The sequence below is a fragment of the Salmo salar genome, chromosome ssa22 (assembly GCF_905237065.1).
Source record: "Salmo salar chromosome ssa22, Ssal_v3.1, whole genome shotgun sequence".
In the NCBI taxonomy this organism is placed as follows: domain Eukaryota; kingdom Metazoa; phylum Chordata; class Actinopteri; order Salmoniformes; family Salmonidae; genus Salmo; species Salmo salar.
In genome coordinates, this window is record NC_059463.1 from 11637956 (window position 1) to 11658232 (window position 20277).

The 20277-nt window shown below is 44.6% G+C and overlaps 1 protein-coding gene across 4 annotated transcripts in view; it reads right to left on the reverse strand.

Annotated features, from left to right (window-relative positions):
- Positions 1-20277, reverse strand: part of LOC106582605 (voltage-dependent calcium channel subunit alpha-2/delta-2) — a 367039-nt gene that overhangs the window by 8467 nt on the left and 338295 nt on the right. For 2 of the 4 annotated variants that reach the window (XM_045705259.1, XM_045705261.1), the window contains 13 exons: positions 18831-18880; positions 15832-15921; positions 15534-15599; positions 8925-8999; positions 8760-8834; positions 8541-8612; positions 8256-8327; positions 6562-6623; positions 5613-5689; positions 4493-4507; positions 2202-2262; positions 317-414; positions 17-107 (listed from right to left, as the gene is read on the reverse strand). In XM_045705259.1, coding sequence (XP_045561215.1) covers positions 17-107; positions 317-414; positions 2202-2262; positions 4493-4507; positions 5613-5689; positions 6562-6623; positions 8256-8327; positions 8541-8612; positions 8760-8834; positions 8925-8999; positions 15534-15599; positions 15832-15921; positions 18831-18880 — 904 coding nt within the window. Of the gene's footprint in view, positions 1-16; positions 108-316; positions 415-2201; positions 2287-4492; positions 4508-5612; positions 5690-6561; positions 6624-8255; positions 8328-8540; positions 8613-8759; positions 8835-8924; positions 9000-15533; positions 15600-15831; positions 15922-18830; positions 18881-20277 lie in introns of all 4 variants that reach the window. The other 2 variants (XM_045705262.1, XM_045705260.1) reach the window with 2 other exon arrangements.

Genomic DNA, 20277 nt, shown 5'->3' on the forward strand with positions numbered 1-20277 from the left:
GCAATCCTCTACTCACGTGGTGAGGTCTTTGGTCTTCCACACCTTCTCCACCAGCTGTCTGATGATGCCAGTGTCCAGGATGAGGTTATGAAGGAGCAGGTTGTCACCTGTTTTAGACCACAGGGAGGAAGGGGACATGCTTTAAGAGGCATTATGATTGTCAGCAAATTGTTGATTGAGATTGTGCATTCAAGCACTGTGCATAGAGGTAAAACGTAAACAATGAGAACTCTGATCCTGCCATTACATTTCCACAAGTGGCGAGGTTGCGGTAAGAAGAGAGGTAGTCTCTCCCGAGGGAAATGGAGGGACTCACATTGTTTGGAGTCAGGAGTCACCTTCTCCATGAGAGCGATGAAGTTGAGCAGGAAGTCAGTGTTGTTGTTGGAGAGCTCCAGCTCATTGCAGTATTCCCTGAGGACAGTCAGCGGTGACATTTTTTAGCCCCAACAACATTTGAGAACAAACACCCACATACAGTGTCTGGCTTCCCACTTGTCTTTTACAGTATATTCTTTGAGCTGGGATACGGACAGCACTTATTTACAATGCATGAACCCCAAATGCACATTCCCAAACACTCTCACAGCACACACACACACTCGTAGAACTCATACGCATGCATGTCCTGCGGTTGTCAGGATATTCAAACATGCTGACGAGACAGGCTGTCAGAGTGAAATATGGCATAGAGGAGGGCTGGTGAACGCAGCACACACTGACAGCAGACTGAGTGAATACACTTGTCAGTCTCTCAGCACAGAGCTGGGAGCTTACAGGATGAAGATCATGGCACAAAGAAAACATGCAAAAGTGGGGGATTTTCAGTCACTTTATTTTTATACACATTAACATTATATCTTTATCTTTATTTTCTCAAGATTACATACTGAACAACCTCTGGAATATGCAAACACACACAAAACCATGCAGCACCAACGGGCGACATGCAAAAGGTGTGTGGGAGCACAGGAACAGTGCTTGGGGCAGGGGGGGTACGTTTTGGGATGGGAGGGGTTACTTGGGCGGGAAGGGAGAAGGATTGAATGCACTGAAATTCCAAATAAGTGGGCAATATAAATGATGTTGTTTTCAGAATCAGCTAAATAAAAACACAAGTGTCGTCACACTCCTCACTTTGTCAACAAAAAAAACACACAAAGTCAAACCAGGATATGAGAAAACCAACAGCAACAACAACAACAGCAACAACAACAACAACAACATAATCAAAAGCACAGTCTTAAACCCCACAAGAAAAGAAATGAGAGGTGTGACTGACAATAACAAATCACCAGTGGCTGAGGAGACTTATTGGTGTGACGTTGAAGTGTTGGGGGTTGAGGGATTGGGGTTTAGGCATGGTGGTGGAGGTGGATAATAAACAGGGTAATGCTGTGGGATGAAGGTGGTGGATAATAAACAGGGTAATGCTGTGGGCTGAAGGTGGAGGATAATAAACAGGGTAATGCTGTGGGATGAAGGTGGTGGATAATAAACAGGGTAATGCTGTGGGCTGAAGGTGATGGATAATAAACAGGGTAATGCTGTGGGATGAAGGTGGAGGATAATAAACAGGGTAATGCTGTGGGCTGAAGGTGGTGGATAATAAACAGGGTAATGCTGTGGGCTGAAGGTGATTGATAATAAACAGGGTAATGCTGTGGGCTGAAGGTGGTGGATAATAAACAGGGTAATGCTGTGGGCTGAAGGTGGTGGATAATAAACAGGGTAATGCTGTGGGCTGAAGGTGGAGGATAATAAACAGGGTAATGCTGTGGGCTGAAGGTGATGGATAATAAACAGGGTAATGCTGTGGGCTGAAGGTGGTGGATAATAAACAGGGTAATGCTGTGGGCTGAAGGTGGTGGATAATAAACAGGGTAATGCTGTGGGCTGAAGGTGGTGGATAATAAACAGGATAATGCTGTGGGCTGAAGGTGGTGGATAATAAACAGGGTAATGCTGTGGGCTGAAGGTGGTGGATAATAAACAGGATAATGCTGTGGGCTGAAGGTGGTGGATAATAAACAGGGTAATGCTGTGGGCTGAAGGTGATGGATAATAAACAGGGTAATGCTGTGGGATGAAGGTGGAGGATAATAAACAGGGTAATGCTGTGGGCTGAAGGTGGTGGATAAACACCACAGTGTGGACCATCAAAACAAATGGGAAGACAGCAAGCATTCACACAGGGCTACCTGGGAGCTATGAATACATGTCCTTCAGACTCAAAACTGTTTGGCAGCAGAGATTCAAAATCTGCAACAGAAAGGGGAAGATTATCTGGGAAGAGCCATGAGCCGGACAGTGGGGGACTCTGGGTACACAGCGGCTGTTCTTCAGGGGTGCAGGGAACGCGGAAGGGAGTTACCATAGCAACACCGAAGAGGAATCATGGGGGATACACCAGCATTAGCCAATATGGTGCCTCAAATGCAACCTGACTCTGCCTTTAACAGTTTCAACCAGCACTCACTTTCTTACTCATTTTCCACTTTAGTTCATCACCTTTGAGAAATCATCACCAGATCAAGCCAACCATTTTGATTTGATTTTGACGTTAATTGTTATTTTCTTATGTCGGAGAACTGACTCCCGTCACACACCATGACGGGAAGTGAGTTCTCAGACAGATGAATCCATAATGAGTGCATTTCACAGGCAGGCATCAACATGGCCAACTATTGCAGGGAGAGGTGGTGGCGCAGGGGTCCTGATGGAAGTGGTCATCCCTCAGACTGGCAGGGGACACGGCTCAGAGAGACACACAATCAGGGGAAATGCATTGCATTGTGAAGGGCATATCAATGGGCAACTTGCTTAACCTCTTGTAAGCTAACCTAATGTGTTTTTATTCAGATAAATACGTTTTTGTTATATCTATGATTCTCTGAACCTCATTAAACACAGCAATATATCTATTGTTATCTGACTTCCTTTACATTTCAGATCATCTCTAGAAATCATGAGAAAGTAGATGAGATGTAGATATTTGAAAACGAATGAATTGAAGGCCTGACTGCAGTTCTACGCGTGCCCAGGTAGTGTTGCGCCCACAGTGCCGTGCACATCCGGGTCATGGTTGTTTTTTAGGAGGAAGTAGAGGGCCGTTCCCCCAGCAGTCTGAGGGCTGATAGGGGGAGGAAGGAGACAAGCTGATGGAGACAGGGGTTACAGAGGGACGACACACGAGGCAGGTGCCACGGGGCGCTCTGCCACGTGCCCAACAACATGAGAGGACCAGGGTGGTCCACAGTGTGGCCCTAAAGAGATCAGTCAGCAGCACTAACACTAGCTACTGTAACATGGACGAACAATTCAGTTGAGCTAACTAACACAGTCTGTTGTTCTAATATGGAGTCAACTTCAGTAAAGCTAACATGCTAAATAACCTTAGCAAGGCTAACATGGACGAACAATTCAGTTGAGCTAACTAACACAGTCCGTTGTTCTAATACGGACTCAACTTCAGTAGGTAGCATGCTAAATAACCTCAAGGCTAACATGGGGACTAAATCACCTGGGCTTAAACAGCTTGGCTAAAATGCAGGTGGCCTTAGTCAAGCTAACATATTAATAGCCTAAATGCAGCAATCATGATAATGTTGTAAATAGTTAATAAACTGTGGTGACATTCTTAGATGTACTACCACGGGGGATCAATGGACTCAAATGAGACTCAAATGGGATCAGCCTTAGTTATACTAATATAAAACAATGGGGTTAAGTTCAGTTTGTTGAACTACGTTATAATGACAAAATATGCTTTAACATTACAGGGAGGCTTTCGCCTGCTCTAGTGTGAGGAGAGTTAAGATGGAGAACGTCCTTAGCTCCACTGGGACCTTTGGAACCGATGGCGGCTCCCTCAACTCCTGTACACTGGTGTGAGAGTTAAGACATCCTTTCAGCTACAATGGCATTGTAAGACAGGGAGAGAGATAGAGAGATGGAGGGGGAGAAATATCGAGAGAAAGGGTACACAGAGAGTTGGAGCGAGGAGAAAAAAAGGAAAGAGAGAGAGAGAGAGAGAGAGAGCGATGGATAGTAAAGTGAGATACAACCAGAGAGCTATCCACAGAGGGGAGGTGTAGAGGGACGAAATACAAAAGGTTTTAACAGAGAACGTGGATATTATGTGTCTTCTTCGGGTGTTTGGGGGTGTTAGAGACCTGAGCGTGACTGAAGCACCAGAGACGTGGGGGTGAGGTTGGAGACCGGAGGAGCCATCGTGAAAGAGATGGGGTCTAAGCTGCAGCAGGAGGGTGGGTGGGTGGGTGGAGAGTGAGGAGGAAGAGGAGAACGAGGAGGAGGAAGAGGAGGGTCTTGAAGGCAAGACGGGCAGGAACAGAGGCAAGCAGGCTGGGACAGGTGAGGGTGGGGGGCAGCGAGGGTGGGAGGAGGTTAAGGACGAGAGGTGTGGGAAGAGGCAGCAGTAGGGAGTAGGAGGTAAAGGTAGGGAATGTGGACCAATATGGAGTATACTTGCCCTTCGTGTATGGAACTGTGTGGATCCGTCAGAGAAGTAGTGAGCAAGAAAGAAACAGGGAGTAGGGGTAGGGGAAGGGGGGGGTCACAGACAATATTTTATTCAATTATTATTTGAATAAAAATATTGCTTTTTCAAAAGAAAGAAACCAATTAAGTCAAACAGACGATAAAGAAAATAAACGAAGAACAAACACCTTTTTTGCAAGAGCAAACAAGAAACTGAACAGAATGAGGAAAAGGAAAAGCGAAAGAAGAAACAGTAAAGGACAAAAAAACAGAACTGAGAAAGTTAACCATGGAGGATCCCAAAAGAAACAGAACAGGACGAACCAGGAAAAAAGCGGAGCAACACGGTCTGGAGAAAGAAAGCATGAGAGAGACAACAGGTGTCCCCATTGAGACCCACTAAACCCAAACTCCCACAGAGGAAGGACAGACCCTCGTCACGGGCCATGGGAGTTTATCTACTGAATGATTCCAAAGCTAAATACAAAACAGCTACAAGGAACAGTCCAACAGAAAATAATCACACATCTAGGAACTCAACAGGAACACAACTCAATAGAAAACATAATTAAAACACAAGAGAAAAGAGTGAAAAGCATGCCTGTTTTCACCGGTTTGGAAACATCAAAAAAGTTTCAAACACAGACGCTTCAGAATCATTGCTTGTTGGTGGAGAAGAGGCGAGAGCATTTGGCAAAGAAAAATAATAGCAGAAGGACACCATTATTTTCACCTTAATAACACAGTAAAACCACAGCTTTCACCTTTCTGTCATTTTCCGATTTTTTCTTCAACAGTTGTGAAGAAAAAAAATCACCATAGTATACAGCACAGTATGAAGACAAGAGGGTAGATAGGGGGGACGGGGGGGGGGGGACGAAAGAGTTTCACTCCCAAGATTTCCCTGCCACAGGGGAGGAGAGGGGGGCGAGGAGAGGAGAGGAGAGGAGAGGGGGGGGTATAGCGGAACGCTCCACTCTGATCGTCCCTGTGATGGTGTTCGCTGGAGACCCCGGATGCAGGACTTAGTAAGGGGGGGCGTAAGGTCAAATTTGGGAGAGAGAGAAAGAGTAGAGAGAGAGGGCAGGTGTTGGGTGTCTCCTGGTACTTACACTGCACCTGCAGGATCTGATCACTCAGGTTAGCCTTGATGTGGTTCTCACTGTACGTGGGCAGTACCAGCCCGAGACTGGAGTGGTGAGACAGACATAGAACAACATCAGGATCCTAGTATTTAAGTCCTAATACACACGTGCACGCGCCACACACAGAGCCTTCGCCTTGGACACAAATGACAGCATTCTCTAATCGGGAGGTGTGAACAACCTGCACTCAAACAACACAAGAGGTTTAAATGATCAGAGAAATACAGCAACTGTTTCAGCTTAATGATGTGCTAATAGAACTGAAGAGTGGGACCGTGTTCAAGTCAGCTGGCTCCACGGAAACCAACACCTGGCTCCTAGCCAACAGAGATAAAAAAATAAATAATAAAAAGACATTTCTAGGTCTATTGAATATCATAAAATGTAATTTGCAAAGTGTTGCCTGGAGGAAATGGTGTTATAATGCCACTTGGAGATGGATACAATGCGTAGAGCATGCAGTTATTTTGTGCTTATGATCCCATTACAGTTATTTTACAAGAGAAAGGAGTGTGTGTCTTAAATTGTGGTGATTTCAGTGAATAATCCACTATGCAGAAAGCAGATATTGTGGATACTCATGGTTGATAGATGGAGCCCATATCTCTGAATTTATACACACCAGTGGTTGATAAATGACACTTGTCGAAAGCAAGTTTCTGAGATGTAGAGATGGGTTATAGACCTTTATTCACAGGGTCAGGTCTGAACTCACCTCCAGGTCTCAGTCTTACCGCCAGGGTCGCATTCATTAGCGCATACTGTTGGAAACCGTAGCAAACTATTTTGCAAAGGAGAACGTTTTGCAACGAAAACAAATTTCTTATTGGACAAGTTCCGGTAGTCCCTCCCAGTTTCTTCTGTTTGGTTTCTAGAGAATACTATCCGGATGAGGTCTTGTAGCTTTAGCACCCACCTGTAATCTGTGCCTTCCACCAGTGTCCAGGTGTATGTCCGCATAGCCTCATCAATGTACCTCTGCAATCAGACAACAACACCCGCTCACCCTGATCAGCATCAGAATCCCTTCCTCAATTTTGCTGTATTATTTTGAAAAATACAAAATGCAAGTAACACACATATATATCTATATATATATATAAATATATATATATATAGTGCCTTTGGAAAGAATTCAGACCCCTTGACTTTTTCCACATTTTGTTACGTTACAACTTTATTCTAAAATGGATAAAACATTTTTTTACAAATCCTCAGCAATATACACACAATACCCTATAATGACAAAGCAAAAACACGTTTTTTTATTTTTTTTTATCTCAGGTGCATCTTGTTTCCATTGATCATCCTTGAGATGTTTCTGCAACTTAATTGAGGTCCACCTGTGTTAAATTACATTTATCGGACATGATTTGGAAAAGCACACCTGTCTATATAAGGTCCCACAGTTGACAGTGCATTTCAGAGAAAAAACCCAGCCATGAGGTCGAAGGAATTGTCCGTAGAGCTCCGAGACAGGATTGTGACGAGGTACAGATCTGGGGAAGGGTATCACTCTGACAGAGCTCCAGAGTTCCTCTGTGGAGATGGGAGAACCTTCCAGAAGGACAACCATCTCTGCAGCACTCCACCAATCATGCCTTTACGGAAGAGTGACCAGACGGAAGCCTCTCCTCAGTAAAAGGCACATGACAGCCCGCTTGGAGTTTGCCAAAAGGCACCTAAAGGACTCTCAGACCACGAGAAACAAGTTTCTCTGGTCTGATGAATCCAAGATTGAACTCTTTGGCCTGAATGCCAAACGTCACGTCTGGAGGAAAGCTGCCACCATCCCTATGGTGAAGCATGGTGGTGGCAGCATCATGCTGTGGGGATGTTTTTCAGAGGAAGGGACTGGGAGACTAGTCAGGATCGAGGGAAAGATGAACAGAGAAATGTATAGAGAGACCCTTGATGAAAACCTGTTCCAGAGCGCTCAGAACCTCAGACTGAAGTGAAGGTTCATCTTCCAACAGGACAATGACCCTAAGAGCACAGCCAAGACAACGCAGGAGTGGCTTCGGGACAAGTATCTGAATGTCTTTGTGTGGCCGGGCCGTAGCTCGGACTTGAACTCGATCGAACGTCTCTAGAGAGACCTGAAAATAGCTGTGTAGCAATGCTCCCCATCCAACCTGGCAGAGCTTGAGAGGATCCGCAGAGAAGAATTGGAAAAACTCCCCAAATACAGGTGTGCCAAGCTTGTAGCGTCATACCCAAGAAGACTCAATGCTGTAATCGCTGCCAAAGGTGCTGAGTAAAGGGTCTGAATACTTCTGTAAATATGCTATTTCAGTTTTTTGTATTTGTTATAAATTAGCGAAAATGTCTAACACCCTGTTTTTACTTTTTCATTATGGGGTATTGCGTGCATATTGATGAGGGACAAAAAAAATATTTATTACATTTTAGAATGAAGCTGGAATGTAACAAAATGTGGAAAAAGTCAAGGAGTCTGAATACTTTCCGAAGGCACCGTATATATAAAGAATCCCTTCCTCAAAAACAACTTGAACTGTTGTACAACAAGTTGAACGGTAGTCCTAACTCAAGTTATTCTGGATGGTACCGGCACGGATCATGGCTGAGCCTCATGTATTGATGACTTGCCTCATCAACTGACTTAATGAGGGTCTTGAATTTCCTTTGCCCTGGTTTTCCATCAATCATTTCACGACGGATCTGCGAGAGAGCGAGGGATAGAAACAGACAGAATATGAGTAGAAAACAATGATAAGGAAATGACAAAGGCAAAAGGGAGATGGAGAGTTACTTCTACGTTAACCAAAACCAGCTGAAACATTTGATTCAACAGTTTAGTCATGGGACCACAGTAATACAGTTGTAGTTACAATGTTAGAGATGTGTTGGTGTTCAGGTGATCACTGTCTTTACCTCCTCCTTTTTACTGTCCTCCAGCTCAGCATCCAGGAAGTCCAGAGTGACAGGCTCTCTGAAGTTAATGATCTGAGAGAGAGAGATGTGCAGCCAATCAGACACCAAGAAAATGACCCGTATCTGGGTAGAAAATCCAAGACCTCCAGAACAGAGAAATACAAATTATATATAGAACTAGAGTCAGTAGGAGTGATTTGAGGACCGTTTGGGTCCTACCTTAGGTTGCAAGTTGGGGTGCAGGAGCAAATAGCCATTTTTGTCGATTGCATACGTGTATCCATTGGCTCCAAGCTGTAGGGACAGAGTTGAGACTTAAAACCAGTGAAAAAAGTAAAGATATTTCTACCGCATGTGAGCTGCGTGCATGTGTGACGTACTTACCCTATATGTTGGCGTCTTCCTCTTAATTTCGTTGATCGCAACATCCACTCCCATGACACCAAGGACGAGCTGAGTCTGTGTAAAGACAACACAGACGGCAAAAGTTGAAATATTTGAACTCTGGCGGCAAGTCCTGTCTACCGTGGCAGCTGACGGCATTCAACGCCAGCCTCAACGGCATTTACCATCGTGCTCTCAATGAAAACAATGACATCCGGTTTGCCAACTACGGTCTACCTCGTACCATCTATATGCAGCATTTGAGCATTCATCTTAAGATAGCTAGGTGAGACAACTACATATCACAGTCGTAGTAGGTACATTTTGCCACAATAACGAAGTTATAAGCAAAGTTAGGGCTAGTAGTAAAAGACAAGTGTCATTTCAAATAATTAGGGGGGGGGGGTCTGTTTGACCTGTCTTTGTGCTTGTCTCCACCCCCCACCAGGTGTCTCCCATCTCCGCTCATTATCCCCTGCGTATTTATATCTGTGTTCTCTGTTTGTCTGTGGCCAGTTTGTTTTGTTCGTCTTGCCTACCATTGGTTTTCCCCTTGCTCCTGTCTGTTTCTAGTTCCTGGTTTCCCGGGATTGACCATTCTGCCTGACCTGAGACTGCCTGCCGTTCTGTACCTTCTGGACTCTGATCTGGATTACTGAACACTGCCTGCCCTTGACCTGTCGTTTTGCCTGCCTCCTGTTCTAGTAATACACTTTTGTTAGGGTTTCAGAAGTATGTGCATCTGTACCTCTCTCACTGATCCTGTCATCACATTATCATTCAGCCTCTCACATTAAGAAGCAGAGGCTGCACACACACACACACACACACACACACACACAGTGGAAGCACACACACAGCAAACGGGGCCTTTAGACTGACTGCTGAAAAGCTGTCCTCACCATCTGTGACTTATAACCATGTGTACCATCTGACTAATCTATATCTACACCCTGGAACTGAGTCAATTTGTCATAGCATCCCTCTGTTTTTTAAGCCTGTGTGATTCAAGAGTCAATATTTTCTATTTGGTTTTAATAGTTGATTCAGTGGGAGCTAAGCAACAGATGTACATCAAAAATCCAATCAAATTAACTTTTATTTGTCATATGTGCAATAAAAACAACTGGTGTAGACAACCGTAAAAATACAAATAAAATAGTAACAAGAGGAATAAAATAAATCACACGAGAATGGAGCTATATACAAGGAGTACCAGTACCAGATCAATGTGGAGCTATATACAGGGAGTATCAGTACCAGATCAATGTGGAGCTATATACAGGGAGTACCAGTACCAGATCAATGTGGAGCTATATACAGGGAGTATCAGTACCAGATCAATGTGGAGCTATATACAGGGAGTACCAGCACCAGATCAATGTGGAGCTATATACAGGGAGTATCAGTACCAGATCAATGTGGAGCTATATACAGGGAGTACCAGTACCAGATCAATGTGGAGCTATATACAGGGAGTACCAGTACCAGATCAATGTGGAGCTATATACAGGAAGTACCAGTACCAGATCAATGTGGAGCTATATATAGGGAGTACCAGTACCAGATCAATGTGGAGCTATATACAGGAAGTACCAGTACCAGATCAATGTGGAGCTATACAGAGGGAATACCAGTACCAGATCAATGTGGAGCTATATACAGGGAGTATCAGTACCAGATCAATGTGGAGCTATATACAGGGAGTACCAGTACCAGATCAATGTGGAGCTATATACAGGGAGTACCAGTACCAGATCAATGTGGAGCTATATACAGGGAGTACCAGTACCAGATCAATGTGGAGCTATATACAGGGAGTACCAATACCAGATCAATGTGGAGCTATATACAGGGAGTACCAGTACCAGATCAATGTGGAGCTTTATACAGGGAGTACCAGTACCAGATCAATGTGGAGCTATATACAGGGAGTACCAGTACCAGATCAATGTGGAGCTATATACAGGAAGTAGCAGTACCAGATCAATGTGCAGAGGTACAAGGTATTTGAGGTAGATATGTACATGAAGGCAGGGTAAAGTGACTAGGCATCAGGATAGATAATAATAAGAGTAAAAGAAAGAACAGAACAGCAGCAGCAAATGATGAGTGTAAAAGTGTGTGTGTGTGAGTGTGCGTGTATGTGTGTAATGTGTATGTATGTGTGTTTGTATTGTGTCGGTCTGCGTGTGTGTTATGTGTGTGTGCATATAGTGTATGTGTATGGGTTTTGTGTGGGAGTGTCAATGTGGTGTGTGAGTGAGTGTGTATTTGGTTTGTATATATAGTCTAGTGAGTGTGTATATATAGTCTAGTGAGTGTGTATATGGTTTGTATATATAGTCTAGTGAGTGTGTATATGGTGTGTATATATAGTCTAGTGAGTGTGTATATGGTTTGTATATATAGTCTAGTGAGTGTGTATATGGTTTGTATATATAGTCTAGTGAGTGTGTATTTGGTTTGTATATATAGTCTAGTGAGTGTGTATTTGGTTTGTATATATAGTCTAGTGAGTGTGTATATGGTGTGTATATATAGTCTAGTGAGTGTTTATTTGGTTTGTATATATAGTCTAGTGAGTGTGTATTTGGTTTGTATATATAGTCTAGTGAGTGTGTATATGGTTTGTATATATAGTCTAGTGAGTGTGTGTATGGTTTGTATATATAGTCTAGTGAGTGTGTATTTGGTTTGTATATATAGTCTAGTGAGTGTGTATTTGGTTTGTATATATAGTCTAGTGAGTGTTTATTTGGTTTGTATATATAGTCTAGTGAGTGTTTATTTGGTTTGTATATATAGTCTAGTGAGTGTGTATATGGTGTGTATATATAGTCTAGTGAGTGTGTATTTGGTTTGTATATATAGTCTAGTGAGTGTGTATTTGGTTTGTATATATAGTCTAGTGAGTGTGTATTTGGTTTGTATATATAGTCTAGTGAGTGTGTATATGGTTTGTATATATAGTCTAGTGAGTGTGTGTATGGTTTGTATATATAGTCTAGTGAGTGTGTATTTGGTTTGTATATATAGTCTAGTGAGTGTGTATTTGGTTTGTATATATAGTCTAGTGAGTGTGTATTTGGTTTGTATATATAGTCTAGTGAGTGTGTATTTGGTTTGTATATATAGTCTAGTGAGTGTTTATTTGGTTTGTATATATAGTCTAGTGAGTGTTTATTTGGTTTGTATATATAGTCTAGTGAGTGTGTATATGGTGTGTATATATAGTCTAGTGAGTGTGTATTTGGTTTGTATATATAGTCTAGTGAGTGTGTATTTGGTTTGTATATATAGTCTAGTGAGTGTGTATTTGGTTTGTATATATAGTCTAGTGAGTGTGTATTTGGTTTGTATATATAGTCTAGTGAGTGTGTATTTGGTTTGTATATATAGTCTAGTGAGTGTGTATTTGGTTTGTATATATAGTCTAGTGAGTGTTTATTTGGTTTGTATATATAGTCTAGTGAGTGTGTATATGGTTTGTATATATAGTCTAGTGAGTGTGTATATGCTTTGTATATATAGTCTAGTGAGTGTGTATTTGGTTTGTATATATAGTCTAGTGAGTGTGCGTAAGGTCAATGCAAGATAGAGTTAGTGCAGATACCATTAATTGACTATTTAGCAGTCTGACACCGCCTGATATAGAGGTCCTGGATGGCAGGGAGCTCGGCACCGTGCTGGGCAGTCCGCACCACCCTCTGTAGCACTTTGCGGTCCAGGGCTGTGCATTTGCCATAACAAGCGGTGATGCAGCCAGTCAAGATGCTCTTGATGGTGCAGCTGTAGAACTTCTTGAGGATCCATGGGCCCATGCCTAATCTTTTCAGCCTCTTGAGGGGCCGTGCCCTCTTCCCGACAATGTGAGTGTGTGTGGACCATGTTAGGTCCTTAGTGATGTAGAAGAAACTTGAAGCTCTCGACCCGCTCCACAACAGCCCTGTCAATGTGGATGGGAGTGTGCTCTCCCCTCTTTCTCCTATAGTCCACAATCAGCTCCTTGGTCTTACTGACATTGAAGGAGAGGTTGCTGTCCTGGCACCACACTGCTAAATCTCTGACCTCCTCTCTGTAGGCTGACTCATCGCTGTCTGTGATCAGGCCTACCACCGTTGTGACGTCAGCAAACTTAATGATGGTGTTGGATTGATGCGTGGTCATGCAGTCATGGGTGAACAGGGAGTACTGGAGGGGACTGACCACACACCCCTGAGGGGCCCCCGTGTTGAGGGTCAGCGTGGTGGAGGTGTTGTTGCCTACCCTCACCACCTGGGGCCGGCCAGTCAGGAAGTCCAGGATCCAGTTGCAGAGGGAGGGGTTCAGTCCCAGGGTCCCTAGCTTGGTAATGAGCTTGGAGGAGACTATGGTGTTGAACGCTGATCTGTGGTCTATGAGCAGCATTCTCACATAGTTATTTCCCCTCTTGTCCAGGTTGGAGAGGGCAGTGTGAAGTGCAATTTAGATTGCGTCATCTGTGGATCTGTTGGGGTGGTATGCGAAATGGAATGGGTCTAGTCTGTCTGGAATGATGTGAGTCATGACCAGACTTTCAAAGCACTTAATTACAGATGTGAGTGCTACAGGGCGATAGTCATTTAGGCAGGTTACCTTGGAGCCCTTGGGAACAGGGACAATGGTGGTCAGCTTGAAATATGTTGGGATTACAGACTGGGAGAAGGATATATTGAAAATGTCTGTGAAGACACTTGCCAGCTGGTCTGTACATGATTTGAGAACGCCTGCTGGTATTCCGTCTGGCCCGACGGCCTTGTGATTGTTAACCTGTTAAAACGTTTTGGCTCACATTAGCCACGGAGAGAGAGATCACACAGTCATCCGGAAAAACAGAGGCTTTCACGCAAGGCACAGTGTTATATTCCTCGAAGCGAGCATAAAAGACATTTAGTTCATTTGGGAGTTCTGCATCGCTGGGCAACTCATGGTTGGGTTTCCCTTTGTAATCCGTTATTGTCTGCAAGCCCTGCCACATACGACGAGCGTCAGAGCCAGTGTAATAGGATTGTACCTTCCTCCTATATTGTCCTTTCACATGTTTGATGTCTTGTCGGAGGTCGTAGTGGGTTTTCTTGTATGCGTACATGTCCGTGTCCCGTTCCTTGTAAGCGGTAGCTCTAACCTTTAGCCCTGTGAGGATATTGCCTGTAATCCATGGTTTTTGGTTTGGATAAGTTCTTATAGTCACTGGGGGGACAACATCGTTTATGAACTTGTTGATGAAGCCCGTGACTGTTGTGGGAAAATCCTCAATGATATCAGATGAATCCTGGAACATATCCCACTAGCAAAACAATCTTGTAGCGTCGCGTCTGCTTCATCCGACCACTTCCGTATTGAGTGCATCACTGGTACTTCCTGTTTGAGCTTTTGTTTGTAAACAGGAGAATAGAGCCGTGGTCAGATTTGCCGAAGGTAGGATGAGGGAGGGACTTGTCTAGAGTTTCTTACTTGTTTATGGCCCCATACAGTTCGTTGAGTGCCATTGCGGCGCTGGCTTGGGACGGGATGTAGACAGCTGTAATAATTACAGATGACAACTCTCACTTGAACTCACACTTGAAGCAGCACACCAGTTGTTAATTATGAAAAAACACCCTCTACCTCCTTTCGACTTCTCCGAAGCCTCTGTACAATCCTGTCGCTGCACGGAGAATCCACTGAGTACTACGTGCATAGCGTCGTCATCCAGACACGTTTCAGTAAGACATGTAATATTGCAGCTTTTAAAGTCTATCTGATTGGAGACTCTCGAACGAAGCTCATCCATCTTATTCTCCAGTGACTGGAAAATTGCCAATAGAACAGAGAGGAGCGGCGTTCGGGTTTTCTCTTCGCCTCAATTTCACCAGGACTCCACCTCGTCTCCGGTTTCCACGCCTGCAGCGTTTTGCTAGCCCATGGAACAAAGGAATAGGGTCCGGTATGAACAGTGGAACAGCTGAGTCGGAGTTGAAGTCGTATTTGAAGTCGAAATCGAGGTTAGTAACTGTCGATCTGATGTCCAGAAGTGCTTGGCGGTCATATGTGATAATAGTATGAACTTTGGGTAAAAAAAAGTAAAAGAATATGATAAAAGTCACTATATAGCAAAGCTGGGTTGGAACCGAGGCAAGCCAAGCAAAGCTGAACTGGACTGGTTACACATCCAGCATAGTTGCAAAGCCGAGCTGGTCTGTATCAGCCCTATAGTGTGAATCAGACATGAGTGTAAGGACATATCAGAGCTGCTGGGCCTGTTGCCACCTCAGGGGGTTGGTGTTGCCCTGCGGTCGTTTGGTCGCTGCACCAGGATGGGAGGGTGCCATTAGGCATGACTGATGCTCAACATTAGGGAGTTACAGAGAAAGAAAGGGACTATTTTGTAGTCAGGATTCCTGTTGTTTTACAATGTGCAAACCCTGTTGTTCAAATGGGAAAATCTGTATCTAAGTTAGTACTGATGCAATATCTGTTTATGTATTGGGATCTGTTGACATTGGTCCTCAAAAAGCCACAGAGGATAGAGAGACTTTTATAATCGCCCTTTTGAAGATGTCTATTAACTTGTTAATCAGTGTAAACCTTAATGCTGGTACTGTTCACCTGAGAGTTTGCATCAGCGGTGAGGTTGAAGACCGGCATGGTCCCAGTGATGACCAGACCCAGACCCTGAACACACAAACAACATAGCAAAATCAACATCTTAGCACACAGGACTTCACAAGGTCGCGTTAGCATCTATATAACGTTTTCCCCATCTAAAACATAGCTATGTTATGACTCAAAAGAGACGGTTGCAAGCTAAAGGGCTTGAAGTGTGGCTAGTACAAGGTAAACTTGTATTAAAACAGAAATGTAATGTAACAGAGACATTGTGTTGCTAGTTATCAGTCTGTCTTACCAGAGCATCCTGGTAGACGTTGGTCCATTGGACCAGCTTGGCCTTGGGCCCAGCCAGCACCATGGGCCGACCCAGCACATCCAGGTACTCCTGAGACATGGAGGAGAACACACACGTCAGAGCAACGACACACACACACACACACACACACACACACACACACACACACACACACACACACACACACACACACACACACACACACACACACACACACACACACACACACACACACACACACACACACACACACACACCATCTATTGCTTGATAGTGCTTGCCTTACAGTGGGGATTGTTAAAACAGTGAGCTGTAAGAGCATGTCACCCTTAGTCAAAGTATAAGTACAAGACCCTGACAAGTCTTCTCCTCGTCATATTAACCAGTGGGCCAACAGTAGAAGCTGCCCAGTGCTGAGGAGCAGTAAATCCTGCGGACAGTCTTCAGCCATTCAGAGTCGTTATTCATCATTATGAATGATGCTATTAAAAACACAATAGGAGTGCCAGGGGCACTTGGCACAAAGAGGCCAATCTCCCACTGGCTCTCTGTGTCCAGCACGGCAGTGTGAAAACGCCTCTCTCCGTGTTGGAAAACAAGGGTCAAGGGTTAAACTCACAAGTGATTCATCACGTTCATCAAATTCGTCTCTCCGTAGGTTCGTTTTACAGATTCTAAACGACAAAGATGTTTAATTGATCCATGGGATGCTGTTATTGGGATGCGATTGGGGGGGGGGGCCGTGACAGGGATAACGTCACCCAACTCTGGGAGTTTGATTCTGTCAGTGCAACATCTTAGTGACTTCCTGCTGTTTCTGTTCAAACAGATCATGGGAAAACAAAAGGCATTGGTGACTCCTTCACCGACTCCGATTTATCTCAATTGCGGGTGAGGAATTTAGGGAGATTCCAACACAGATCTAGGTAGTTAAACTACTGCCGATCACGCCAACAAAATAGGGAGTTACAGAATGTGACAAGTGGCTATGCTAATGTGGTCTTATTCACACAGTCAGTAAACGATGCCCCCTTTACATGATGGAATATTCCATTATAGCACTCAGACCTTAACCATAACCTTCTGTGTATACCTGTTTCACACACAAGCAGTGTCGCCCTGTGTGAACACAGTGTTGTTCCAATGTCGTGCCTTTGACCGTTTGTTATTCATTGGCTGAACACTGAGGTGGTGACAGGCATCACCTATTCTATTATTAGCTCAGTCAAACTCCCGTTTAACGGGCCACAGGGAGATGTTTCATCAAGATGATGACAGGCAGACCTTTTCACGGGATGTAGGGGACATTTTCCGCCTGACTAGAACAATCTAGCCAACATTAAAGTCAGCCAGCAGAAAGGCTGAGGAGGTCCAAGGGAACCAGAGCCACACGTAGGTAGAGGCCAGGGTCCAAGGGTCCACGCTAACGGTTCTGTGGGTTAATGTGTTGCTACGACCAGGGACTACTTTACGTGCCTCCAACAGGCCAACCAAGTAGCATCCTGTCTGTTTGTGCAACTACACTGTGAAATACAGGCTACATCAGCTACATGTATGTGTAACTGACTACACTGTGAAATACAGGCTACATCAGCTAACTGACTACACTGTGAAATACAGGCTACATAAATGACATGCATGTGTATACATGCTGCAGTCCCATGTCCCATGTTTCAGGAGCTGAAATTATAGATCCCTGAAATGTTTTATATGCACAAAAAGCTTATTTCTCTTAAATGTCGTGCACAAATTTGTTTACGTCCCTGTTAGTGATAATTTATTCTTTGCCAAGATAATCCATCCACCTGACAGGTGTGACATATCAAGAAGCTGATTAAACAGCATGACCGTTAAACAGGTGCACCTTGTGCTGGGGACAATAAAAGGCCACTCTAACATGTGCAGTTTTGTCACACAACACAATGCCACAGATGTCTCAAGTGTTGTGGGAGCGTGAAATTGGCACGCTGACTGGAGGAATGTCCAACCGAGCTGGTACTAGATCATTTAATGTTAATTTCTCTACCATAGGCCGCCTCCAAAGTCGTTTTAGAGAATTTGGCAGTACGTCCAACCGGCCTCACAATAGCAGACCACATGTATGGTGTCGTGTGGGTGTTAGTAATGTAAAACCAAGGCAGCCCTATAACTTGATATAATGTGACATTATATGATGGGAAACTCTAAAATGTGTAGTGTAGCCCAGGTGTGTCTAATGCTCCTACATGAACCAGTCCTGTTGCACACCTGCTGTAGGAAACCTATTAGAATAAGTGGCAGTTCTCTGAATATAATTATGCCAGAGTTAATGGAACAGCTGACAGTCTATTCAGGGGCCCTGATCGCTCTGTGGGGCTGGGGGAGGAGGAGGGGTAGGAAGGGGGAACGGGGTGCATAGAGCCCCCCAGCAACTCACTCAATTTCTACAGCTGGAACGAGGTTATCCCAAGGGGCTATGGGACCAGGTAGTGCCTGGAGCAGAGTGGAGGTCGGCGGAGGAGGGTGGAGGGGCCACGGGTGTGTGGGGCAGAGGAGCCAGAGGTGTGTGTGTGTGTGTGTGTGTGTGTGTGTGTGTGTGTGTGTGTGTGTGTGTGTGTGTGTGTGTGTGTGTGTGTGTGTGTGTGTGTGTGTGTGTGTGTGTGTGTGTGTGTGTGTGTGGTAGTGCAATTGGGGGACTAGAGAAGGGGTGGATTGGGCGGCACAGCAGGTCTGCGCTAACTATGACCTGCTAGAAGACAGAGGAGCGCTTTAATCACTCTCTCTCTCTCTCTCTGTTACTTTCTCTCTTTCCGAACCTCCTCGTGTCCTTGTGTGATGGTACATTTCAAGGCATTATCTACAATCTGCACAATTGTCTTCAAAGAGAGTAACGAACTCAAAGTTAAGTAGAAAACACACCCTAAACAAAGGTACAGCATCCTTGATTGTGTTCAGGATTCACACGAGTGTAAATATTCACGCATGGACACACATATTACACACACTGAAGGATATCTGACCTGCGTGTTAATTCTGATGGCGCCAATGGATGGAATCTCGTAGTAGAATCCTGAAGAACAAAGTGAGAGAATTGGTTCAGTCCATCCACAACGGTAACCAGCAACATGTAACTGCTCTATTGTAATGTGCGTTGTAAAGGTAACGTTCTCAGTGCCGCATCTTAAAGACCATAGGATGAAATAACAGCCCAGCGAAGTGCAATCATCTCAAGCGAGCAGGGCCACGTGTAGCGCTATCATTTCAAAACGACTCCTCAGCAGAATGCTGATTGTTCTCTACGAGGGGAAATTCCATTTAGTAACCCATTACGTGTGTTGGTTATGTAATTATGTCATTTTGTGTAAAACGCTGTGTGTGTTTGTGTGAGTGTGTGTACTGTGTGATTGATTGGCACTAGGGTGCTATGGGGAAACAAGATGGGGGCCATTGGCCTCCAGTCTTATCACCATTGTACTGCAGGATGTAAATGTCATGTGCTCGAGGGTCTCACTGAGGATGCTGCGGCTGAGGCTCAATGCAGAGCAGAGCAGGGCTGAGCAGGGCTGCTGATTAGTGATGGAGGAGAGGAGAGCCACTCTCTCACTCTGGGTCAATAACTGCTGCCGCTCCCCAAGTTATTAAAGCAGAGTGTTTATACAAAGAGCTGCGAAACATACTCGGAATGTTAAGAGGCGAGAACGGCTGTTTTTTTTGGTTTTTTTTTAACAAACTGCGTTCTCGCAAAATAGTGCCTGTGAAATATATTACAGAATCTCTGGTGCCAGTAAATAGCTGTAAAGTTACAGGGAAAATGTATTAAATTACAGTATTATTAAGCTGGCCCCAGGATAATGCTGTAATCATGGTAGCATCCACATAAGCGCAACGCACGCACACAAACTATGACTATGCTCAGAACGGTAGCCCCTTCGCTTGCTTTGTGCTTTTGTGTGACACCTCCAGTTGTAGAGCACGACACAAGGAGCGACGAAGGAAACCCGACGTAGAAACGAAAGAGCATGGACTAGAGGTCCGCCGGTTTTCAGCCACAGGAGGAGAGGAGAGCGGTTGGGCCCACAGACTGTCAGAGCGGGAGTCAGGTTCCACTTAACAGGGGATTGCAGCACAAGTCAAGTGAGACAACAGGGAGGCTAGTCGACCGGGATCTGGGTGTGTAAGGTGCTTGCGAGGGGGATCCATGTGTGTTTAAGTGTGTGAAGGTGAGAAGGTTCGGCTCTACATGTCATTATAGGGTGTCTCTGGATACCAAAGAAAGAGCCGTAAGCACAATGCGGTACGACTATATTTAAAAGGACAGCTCCAGAGAGGAGAGGACGTCAATAACCATTGTCTTAGGTTGGCATTGGCTTTGGTGCCACGCTAATGATTAGAGTGAGTGGTACGCTGGCACAGAGGAGTAATCCTGGACTTCCCACATGCCGCCTGCCTGACTGAGAGATGGTAGCC